Genomic DNA, 11672 nt, shown 5'->3' with positions numbered 1-11672 from the left:
AATTTTCATGGAATAAATATGTGTGGAAATAAACCTAAAGCCTGTCTTAAATAACTTGATAGTAGAGGCTATGTATATACTGGGGTTTCCTTGCCAGTCTTCATTAATGGCTAGCACTTACATGAATTCAATGATAGGTTTATTTCTAAACAGCATTAGTAGACACAAACTCACTCAACACAAAATGTAGAATCTACAGCAAGGTTGGAAATGTTGGGTTAACTTGGTAATCCAGAATTTGATTCTGCAAAAAAGTAACATGAGTTTATCTTCTATATTTTCCTAAATCAAAACAGCAGGATCATGTTGATGAAGCATATGCAAGTTGTCTTTAATACAATTTATCACATGTGAATTGAATGTTACAATGGCAAATATAAACTGTCATTAATAAAATCACCTTTTACCTCTTGTGGTAAGATTAGGACTTAATTGACTTAGATTTTTTTTTAAGTCTGTATTACTAAGATCATAAAAGTTTGTCATCCATTATTAAATTTACTTTTAAATACAGCTAGTTATAAAAGAAGATGGCTACTTAGGAAAAAAAATAGAAATCTGATTCATGTGTAACAATGCTTCATGAGTCTCTGATCAAAGAAAATTAGACTACATAAACTGTAGTAATTGCTAGCTTGGAAATTCTGGTGCATACAAATGAACTGGCCAGTTTTGTAGAATCAACAGACTTTTTGTATGGTGGCCATCATTGTTTCATAGATAACCAAAAATAGAAAGTAATTATTTGAAACATCAAATAAGGTCCAAGTATGTAGAAGGGTGGGGTGAGGAGCATCCTTAAAAGAAGGGCCAGTCCATGACTTCTTTAATGCAGCTGCATGGAGGGGAAGAAAAGGACAAATCATAACTTTGGATATCTTCCTGTCCCCTGACCCCTTTCCAATTTTGTTCTCTTAGCTTCATTACATTATTTTTGTAAATTATTTCCAGGTTAAGACAAGACAAAGACTTTGTGAGAAAGAACACCAGGAATAGGTTTTGTGTAGTTTTTCCTTTCAAAAACTAGTCTTTGGTTATAGCCTAATAACTATCATGGGAATCGGGGAATTAATGATTATGTTTAAGCCCAAAGTGTTGTGTATTTTAGTTAGAGGTTCAGAATTACTTAGCAACTACCTGAATAAACTGAAACTAGGCCAACTGAGTTCAAGTAGTCAAACAGTTGTTATACTGCAAATTACTAATACTACCTTCTAAGTAGTTTTGACATTCATATTTGGTATCATTCAACTTTTATCCATATTAATCATTGGGGTTTTAACTTGCGCGTTGACTCATTGGAAAAGACTCTGATGCTGGGAGGGATTGGGGGCAGGAGGAGAAGGGGACGACAGAGGATGAGATGGCTGGACGGCATCACTGACTCAATGGGCGTTGAGTCTCAGTGAACTCCGGGAGTTGGTGATGGACAGGGAGGCCTGGCGTGCTGCGATTCATGGGGTCTCACAGTCAGTCAGTCAGGACTGAGCAACTGATCTGATCTGGTGTATTTTTAAAAATTATTTATTAAACTTTTCCTTCCTAGCAACAGCCTCTAAATTTGCTGGTCCACCCCAAACTGTTCCTAGAAGATCTCTCTCACTCTGTAATGCCTCCTCTAAACAAAGCTCTTTGCATGAAGAAACAGATTTTTTCAAAGCTCTGATTACTTCTGGTGGCCCTTTGATAAACTGCTGTAGCCACTCTTGTGCTTCTTTGAGACATTCGGTTTCATCTGAAGATGGCAAGATGTCGTCCACCATTCCTATATGTAATGCTTTTTCTGAATCCAGCTTAAGGGCCCCACTTAATACTTTGAGAGCTTGTCTACTGCCGATGATCTCAACCAGCCGGGTGGCACCGCCCCAGCTTGGTATTATGCCCATCTCCTTGTGGACAAATCTGATCTCACTCTTTGTAGTCATTAACCTGCAAAAAAAAGAAAAAAACTAATTGAAAGTATGTATGCTTTAGTCACAAAGTACTACCTATTCATAATCTGACCTGAAATCTCATAGGTCTTTATAGGTAGCCGTGTCATTAAAAATAATGTTCAAAAAACCTAGCTAAGTATAGAATTCAATTTACTACATGGCATTTAGTGCTCCTGTCTGAAAACAAGGTCACCAATCTTGTGTTATCTTTTACTTTGCATATATGAATCTAATCTTCACGTTTATTCTGAAAACCCAATCTAAAGTGAGTGGTAGCCTAATGAGAAAACCTGGATTAAAGTGAATATATGGGAGTGGGAAATGTTAGGTGCATACTATAAAAAAAGAATTATAATAAAGTCATTAGTCCTTAGGGTAAAAATACTGTTTTCTAACTTGGGATTTGTTTTTTAGCTCCACTCTTCCCACAAGTATTTACTAAGCTCTATCAATACCAGGTGGTCTAGATGCAGGACTACAGGAATAACCAAAATAAAATCTCTGCTCAGTTTACATTCATGTTAGGAGAGGAAGACACTGAACAACAATATAATGTCAGTGGTGATACATGCTACAAAGAAAACGGGGCAAGGGACTACAGTATGAGGATACATGTGTTGGGTGTGTGCCATCTTATATGGAAAAGGCCTCTGAATTTTTGAGCAACTACCCAAGTGAGTGAGCAATGCAAAATTCTGGAAGGGAATTCCAGGAAGAGAGAATTACACGTGCAAAGGCCTTGAAGCAGAACTGCTTAGTATCTCTCGGGACCAGGCTTATGTAGCAGGAATAAAGCCAACAGAAATGGGGGATGAGATCAGAGCGAGCTTACAGGCACTTGGATAAGGGGTCAGATTTTATTTTTTAAGTGTGAGGCTCTTAAGGAGGAGGCTGTCCAAAGGAGTAGTATCTGATTTATTTTGTGAGAGTTGCCTATTTAGCATTTAACAGCACACCAACTATTTAAGGAATTTTATGTTAACATCCTCAGAACAACCCTGAAGGTATAGTAATATGCTCATTTTGCAGACGGAAACAGAGGCAACAGATTAAATAAACAGCACACCCAAGGCCATGCAGCTACAGCAGGGACAGAATTTTAAATCCAAGCAAGTTAGCTTCCCCACGCATGCTCTAAACGTCCCACTACATACAATAGGTAACTAGGGAAGAGTGGAAGCGGGGATGCCAGTAAGAAAGCTGACAGTGGCTTGGGTTGGACTTGAGAGGGATGATTTCCTACAGCAGGGATTCATTTTCCCCAAATATTGGGACTTTTATGTACAGGGTGATTAATCAAGTGGAACAAAAAAAGGGAATAAACAAGGAGATTAGTAGGCAGAGCAATCATATTTACCAGTTAAATATGTGTATGCTGTTATTAACAGGCTGCATAAAGCCACAGTGTTTGGGGAATGCAGCCTATCAGTATTTTGACTGCATGCCTCAATGCATTCACTATTAAAATCTAATTTGGTCTAAAGGTCATGTCTGAATTTTAATTTTTTAAGAAAAATTACTGCTTTCAAGCTACTCATGACAAAAATGAAGACTAAGTAAGTTCTGTATTTCCCAAGTGTTCAATGCCCAGCTGCAGGTGGTTGGTTCTTTTAGCACCAAGAACAACAGACTCTCAGTCTTTGACCCTTTGATCAAGAGAAATATTCCAATAGAGAATTCTCACAAAAGCCTATTTACTAACCCACTGGGAAAGAGGACGTTCTCCTTGGCAGCTGTGAATTCCTATGAGGGAAAATCCGCCTCAATTATGGACCACTGTTTTTAGAAGCAAACAGCCATGAAAGTAGTAGTTTTCAATAAATAATTTTCAAATGGGAGGAAGAAGGAACCAAGCGTCTTAAGAATCTGAACTAGCCCCAAATTGTGAGGGAAGAACAGCTTTGTTAAACAGAAATCAAGGTCAAAAGAAAGTAGAAATTACAGTAATGTCTAATAACTTGGAAATAATAATATTGAAAATCCTATAAAGCTTTTCACAGATAAAACTGTCACAGTTCCTAATTATACCCTGGAACTGACATTGATGGCTCAGAGCTATGTCTACAATACAAAGAAGGACTATGTCAGGAAAAAATTCACTTAAAATCATCTGAACATAAAAGCTGGTTAAAGCCCTAGATGTTGGGCTAATGCAGATGAACTTATGACAACAAAAGTTATTATGTATAAAACATATATATTTGGAATTGCTTCTAAAGAATTCCTTCTAAAGCCACTTCCCTGGTGGCTCAGACGGTTAAGCGTCTGCCCACAATGTGGGAGACCCGGGTTTGATCCCTGGGTCGGGAAGATCCCCTGGAGAAGGAAATGGCAATACACTCCAGTACTCTTGCCTGGAAAATCCCATGGACAGAGGAGCTTGGTTAGGCTATAGTCCATGGTCGCAAAGAGTCGGACACAACTGAGCGACTTCACTTCTCCTAAAAATAACATCATCTTTATACTGGTTGTTTTCCTTTTGCCACGTTTTATAAGGTGAGGTATCACTTGTAAAGGACGCTAACAAATCCTGAGGCTGTCCTTGTATAAATACCTGTTGTCATCAAACTCTGACATCCATTCTTTATACATCATGCCTAGGGTGTACTTGTGAACTGAAGTGCATATTACATTAGAAAATAGGACCAAAAATTTTATTAGTGACGAACACAAAGTAGTTTAACAATGAGAGAAATATGGGACATTTAGATGATAACCCTTCAAAAGACTCTTTATTAATCTAAAAGTTCAAGTTTAAATATAAAATTTTCAATGGTGATAATCAGAATTTATGAAGAAAATGTCCTATCAACAAGATATATCCAAAATTAGAAACTTCTTCCTAAGAGCCCTTACAGGATTATACACTAATTCCTGCTAGTTTAGATGCAGTTATCTGGTACCACCTATAATGTAGTTTACTGCAAGTGATAATCTATTAATCTATGTAGAAAACTGGAAGACCCAAATCTTAAGATTCTGAAGCCTTATAGCAGACTCATTAAACCATATTAACTCTCTTAGAATTCTGACAAGTAGAATTGTAAGTATCCTCTGACTGTTAGTGTCATTATCATTGGCAAGGTTGAAAATTTCCTGTGACACCCACTGAGAGGGGTGATGAGGAAATTAATCTAACTTGGATATACCTGGTGTTGTGGTATGGATACATCAGGAAAAACTAACCATAACTTGGAAAAGAGTATCTTCTGACAGGTGTTGCAAAGTCAATGTTGATACCTGAAAAGACTGTTCATTGTGCTACTAATTTCTGATGAGTTGAGCTATAAGTTTCAGGACTTTGAACAAACTTATTCAAGAAAAACAATTACCAAACTGTACTAAAATAGGAAACTTTTTCGTAAAAGTTATTTTTTTTAAGTGTTAAAAATTGTTTATTATTAAAGAAAGGTACTTTTCATAAACTAAATGGCAAAGAAATGAGAAACAAATAGATAATTGCACTGGGGAAGAATATAGCTTAAGCCAGACTACCAGGCCTGACCACTAGACCGGCTGCATTTTACACCTTGTAAAACACAGCAGAGACCAAAGACTCAATGGTATAAAGAGGAGGAAGGGTAGATTATTTAACATCCCTGGGCCTCTGTATGCTTATCCAGCAAATAGATATAAAGATAGTATTTATGCCTTAGAATTTCTATGAGTACTACAATAAATGAGTTAATATATGCAAGTTACTTAGGACATATATATGCCACAATTCTGTTAATCCTAGAGGAACTTGCTTATATATATTTTTAAAAAAAAATCAGTATGGGACTTCCCTGGCAGTTCAGTGGTTAAGACTTCACCTTTCAGTGCAGGGTATGTGGCTTTGATCCCTGATTAGGGAGCTAAGATTCTAACATGCCCCCTGGCCAAGAAATCAAAATATAAAACAAAAGCAATATTGTAACCAATTCAATAAAGACTTTAAAAATGGTCCACATCAAAAAAAAAAAAAGTGTGAAATTTTCTGCCTCTGCCACATCTATAGAACACAGTATTATTTATACTTTTATTTGGTATATAAAAACTATGTATTTTATAGCCTCACAGTACACGTATTACATTCTCTGTGTACTAGCTTTCCTTATTATCAAGTTGGTTGCCTTAACAGGTAAGTCACTACAAATAATAGCAGTGTTTCTGCTAGAATGGCATTATAAAGTTTTTTGCTGGACTAAAGTCATTCAATCCCTAAAGTATTGAAATGTAAAAGAGCTATACTTGCACTGGAAGCCCAGCAAATAATGATACACTGCTGCTGCTGCTGCTAAGTCACTTCAGTCGTGTCCGACTCTGTGCGACCCCATAGACGGCAGTCCACCAGGCTCCCCCGTCCCTGGGATTCTCCAGGCAAGAACACTGGAGTGGGTTGCCATTTCCTTCTCCAATGCATGAAAGTGAAAAGTGAAAGTGAAGTTGCTCAGTCGTATCCCACTCTTTGTGACCCCATGGACTGCAGCCCACCAGGCTCCTCCATCCATGGGATTTTCCAGGCAAGAGTACTGGAGTAGGGTGCCATTGCCTTCTCCGAATGATACACTATCTTTCCTCAATATCTGTTAATGGAGACTACAAAATATATACAATTCTTAATTTCCAAATAAAGGTAGAAATAATACTGTGTTCCGTTATAGATATGACTGAAGTGGAAGATTCCAAGTTGATTTTTTTTTTAAAAACATAGACATAGACATATACCTAAGACTAACTTAAGGAATATTGTGCAATATAAGTAAAAGCATAAATATTTAAGGACAGCAGTCCTGTTATAAAATTAAATCACATGATATCATAAATTTAAAGTCTGGAATCATTGATTTAAATAAACTTTTAGGGTCAGAAATTGCTGGTCGTTTACATGACATTAAGAACAAACCAAATACAACAAAGCAAACTGTAGTGACATGGAGAAATACGGTACATAAGCAGCAACATCTTTGACCACAAACAATACTTTTTAGAATCATGCCTTGAACACAGACGCTTATTGATTTGTGTGTGTACCTTCCTGGCATTTTCTTCCTCCTGTTGTCTATCACATCACAAGGCAAATTACAGAAAATAGAGGGAAAGATCTCAAAGATCCTCCCCTTATCTCACCTTTCTGATTTCCTGCTCTTAGCTGATTGGTCTCATGAGGCTCCATGTACTTTATGTAAAGAGACTGCTTGAGTAAGAAAGTATGCGGTTGAATGAAGTTTTTTTCTATTTGTGTATGTGCGCATTTGTGTGTGATGGTGGTGGTACAGTGAGAGAGAAACAGACAGGAGAATGTTTGGGGAATATAAAGTCTGATTTTAGTATTCAGTTGTAATCCTAGCATGCTCAGAGAAGGGGATGTTCTTGATATCACAGGCTCTGAAGTAAGACTTTTCACATAATACAGTGATAACTACAGAAAAAGCAACATGCACAGGAAATGTGACTGCTTCCTGAGCTGGACATCTCATATTCAGAGTACAGGCACTGCCACAGCAAAAATGGAATTTGCTTTTTAATGACTCTGGGATGTGTTGGTTGGGGTGTGTGTGAGTGTTTGTATGCACATTTGTGCAAGTATGAATATTATGTTGTATTTCATGTTTGACTTATTAGGTAAGTATTTTAAGAAAAGGGCTATGTACAGTAGCTCCCTTGGGACAAGCCTGTTTACAGCTCCCTTTCTTTGTAATATACTTTGAACTAATAGGTAGCAGCTGGAAATGCTAATATCTTTGGCTTAGAGTTATTTATATTCATAAAATCAATGTTCAAGATTGAAAACAAATTAAATAGCAGGCTCTAAATTGCATAATTGAGAATTTTATTCCTCTAGGGAGATGACGGAATAAAAATGTGTTTTTCATCCAGTGTATAAACAGCAAAATCTTAAGATACTCCAAAGAAAAACAAAAAGAAAATGCACACAATTCACACAGATACACATCAATGAATATATGAAAATTTATGCCTCACCAAAACTTTAAAAAACACAAAATAAAATTTAATTTTTGATTATCAAAGTTAGAAGAGAGCTTTTAAAAGAGTAATACTTATTGTAAAAAGGATGCTCTCAAATAGACACTCATATACTGCTGGTCGTAGCATAAACTAGCAGAATCTTTCTTGGAGGGTAACTTGGCACTATATATCCAAACTTTTAAACATGTTCACATTATTTGACTAAGTACCTGAAGTACTTAGTAAGTGTTAGGATTTATAGAATAAATCAAAGAAAATAATCCAAAATGACAAAGCCTTACATATAAGGCAGTTATCACAGCATTAATCATGATAGAGGAAAATTAGAAACAGCCAAAAGAGGATATTTTAGTACATCCAAACTGATGGGATATTTTAAAAAATTTTAAATTCATATTTTTCAAGTACACAAGTGATATGGGAACACTGTCGTTAAATATAAAATATAGGTCATATGATCCTAATTTTTAAAAAATAGAAAATTATATGTCTATTTTAAAAAGATATGAAGAAAGCACACTGCAGTGCTAATGCTAATTACCTTTGGCCGCAACTTTAATTTTTATGCTATAGCTAACTCTATATTCTTAAAATTTAATATACAGTAAGGTATATTTTATTATTATAATATTTACAATATGTTCAAAGTAACAATCTTCCCTGGTGGCTCATATGGTAAAGAATATGCCTGCAGTGTGGGAGACCCAGGTTTGATCCCTGGGTTGGAAACATCTCCTGGAGAAGGGAATGGCTACCCACTCCAGCATTCTTGCCTGGAGAATCCCATGGACAGAGGAGCCTGGCGGGCTGCAGTCCATGGGATCACAAAGAGCTGGACATGACTGAATGACCAAGACAAAGTAATCTAGAACGTTGCTATTCAGTGAGTGGTCTGTGAACCAGTAATATCAGCATCAACTCAGGCTTCACCCCTGAGATGAAATCAGAACTGCATTTCAACAAAATCCTCAGGTGATTCATATTTACCAGAATGCACACAATATCCTTTTACAATAGAAAGCACAATAAACATTTTTAAAGTATCATTATCTGTATTGCTTTCTATTGATGTTATCACACAAACTTAGTGGCTTAAAAAACATTATCTCAGTTCTGAACATAAAGAGTTCTGACAACTAAGTGCAGTGTATGATCCTGCAGTAGAGGAAATGTCCAGGAGCGCTATAAAGGACATCACTGCCAAACTGACACAATTAGAATATGGATAGTATAGTAGATAAAAGTATGGCATCGGTGTTAAATTTCTTGCATTTGACAACTGTGTGCTGTGGTTATATAAAGAACACTCTAGTTCTTCATTAGAGTATAGTCAGTTACTATATGGACTCTTGCTGACAAAGGTCCATCTGGTCAAAGCTATGGTTTTTCCAGTGGTCATGTATGGATGTGAGAGTTGGACCATAAAAAAGGCTGAGTGCTGAAGAATTGATGCTTTTGAACTATGGTGCTGGAGAAGACTCTTGAGAGTCCTTTGGACTGCAAGGAGACAACCAGTCAGCCCTAAAGGAAATCAGCCGTGAATATTCATCGGAAGGACTGATGCTGAAGCTGAAGCTCCAATCCTTTGGCCACCTGATGTGAAGAGCCGACTCATTGGAAAAGACTCTGATGCTGGGAAAGACTGAGGGCAGGAGGAGAAGGGGAGGACAGAGGATGAGATGGTTGAATGGCATCACTAACTCAATGGACATGAGTTTGAGCAAACTCCGGGAGCTGGTGATGGACAGGGAAGCCTGGCATGCTGCAATCCATGGGGTCGCAAAGAGTCAGACACAACTGAGCAACTGAACAACTAGTTCTTAAAAAAAGAATATATATTTATGTGTGTGTGTGTGTGTGTGTGTGTGTATAAAGGAGTAAAAGGGTAAGATGTTTGCAACTTATTCTCAAATTTCTCATAAAAAATTATTTTACATATATGTGTGTGTATATATATAAAACATACATATACACACACACGTAAGAGGTGAAAAACAGAACAGCAAAATGTTAAAAATTGGTGAAGTTACATTAGAATATGGTGCAGGGAGCCTTTGTCCATTCCACAACTGGTTCCAGGATCCCTCACAGATACCAAAATCCTCAGATGCTTAATTTCCTTATATAAATTGGTGTAGTATTTTTATATAACCTGTACACATCCTCCCATATAGTTTAAATCCCTCTAGAGGTCTTCCCTGGTGGCTCAGACAGTAAAGCGTCTGTCTGCAATGCAGGAGACCCAGGTTTGATCCCTGGTTTGGGAAGAGCCCCTGGAGAAGGAAATGGCAGCCCACTCCAGTATTCTTGCCTGGAAAATCCCATAGACGGCAGAGCCTGGTAGGCTACCGTCCACGGGGTCAGAAAGAGTCAGACACAACTGAGCGACTTCACTTTCACTTTTCTTTCAGATTACTTATACCTAATTCAGTGTAAAAGGAACATCAGTAGTTGCAAGCACATGGCAAATTCAAGTTTTGCTTTTTGAAATTTTCTGGAATTTTTTTCCAGAGTATTTTCAATCCTTGGTTGAAATCTTGAATTTGGAACGCACAGATACAGAGAGCTGACTGTAAATTCAAACCAAAAGCACAATTCCAATTTCTCTCTTATACCAAATTAAGTAGCAAAAACTGAATTAAACTGTTGACATGTTTCTGACTGCCAAAAGTTGATGCTGAAAACTCAAGCAGTTTGAGTTTGTAATTTTCTATTTTCTAGGATATTTCTGAGAGATTTTTCCTTCCTTTCCCCTTCCCTCTCACACCCCCTTCCTTTTGTTGAATGATAGGGCATAAGACAAGGGGAATCAAGGAATGCGTGTTCTAAGTACCCCCTAAAGCACACTCTAGAATCTTGAGCTTGAAACCAATCTAAGAAACTATAATATAACAACACATTAAGTAATTTTTGTATCAATGAACCTTTACCAATTTGGTATATCTAAACAAGTTTAAAAAGATGCAGTTCACAAAGGTAACTTAGAGTAACAAAGTTACCAATTTTAATTGGTGATCAAATAGGAATATAAAAGTTAGCAAAAAAAAAAAAAGCTGGCAACTATATTCTCTATGACAAGCCCTTGTGATGGAGGTAGAATGGTCCCACAAAGACATCTAGGCCCTAATCCCAGGAAGCTGTGCATATGTTACTTTACATGATAAAAGGGACTGTGCAGATCTAATTAAGGTTGTGTGTGTGTGTGTATGTGTGTATGTGTGTGTGTGTGTGTGTGTGTGTGTGTGTGTGTATCTCAAAATAGAGGCATTATCCCAGATTATCTGAGTGGGCTCATTCTAACCAGTGAGCTCTTAAAAGCAGAAAACTTTCTCCAGCTGGAGTCAGAGAGATGCAGCAGAGGGAAAAGTGAGAAAGATTTAAAGTATGAAAGGAACTTAACCCACCGCTGCTGAAGGGGGTCAATGGAAAACATGAGAAGGAATACAGGCGTCTTCCAAGAGCGAAGACTAACCCCTGGCTGGCATGCTGATGGAAGAACAGAGACCTCAGTCTTACAAGTGCATGGGACTGGATTCTGCCAGCTGTAACCAGGGTGAGCCTGGAAGTGCACGCTCCCCCGAGTCCTTAGAGCTCAGTCCGGTCAACCTACTGACTTGGGCCTTGCGTGACCAGGTTTAGAGAACCCAGTTCAGCCCAGCCAGACTTCCAACCTATATATCTGTGAGATGAACACGTGCTGTTATAAGCCAATAAATTTGTGGTGATTTGTTATGGCTGCAATAGAAAACTAATATTCAAATACAT

At 37.5% G+C, this 11672-nt stretch overlaps 1 protein-coding gene across 2 annotated transcripts in view; it reads right to left on the bottom strand.

Annotated features, from left to right (window-relative positions):
• Positions 1-310: 310 nt before the first annotated feature.
• Positions 311-11672, bottom strand: part of ECHDC1 (ethylmalonyl-CoA decarboxylase 1) — a 53217-nt gene continuing 41855 nt past the window's right edge. For both annotated transcript variants that reach the window (XM_055534945.1, XM_055534943.1), the window contains exon 6: positions 311-1929. In XM_055534945.1, coding sequence (XP_055390920.1) covers positions 1521-1929 — 409 coding nt within the window. In that variant the 3' untranslated portion in view covers positions 311-1520. The remainder of the gene's footprint in view (positions 1930-11672) is intronic.

The sequence above is a fragment of the Bubalus kerabau genome, chromosome 9 (assembly GCF_029407905.1).
Source record: "Bubalus kerabau isolate K-KA32 ecotype Philippines breed swamp buffalo chromosome 9, PCC_UOA_SB_1v2, whole genome shotgun sequence".
Classification (NCBI taxonomy): Eukaryota; Metazoa; Chordata; class Mammalia; order Artiodactyla; family Bovidae; genus Bubalus; species Bubalus kerabau.
The sequence above is the reverse complement of the archived record's forward strand: the minus strand, read 5'-3'. Positions and strand labels throughout refer to the sequence as shown.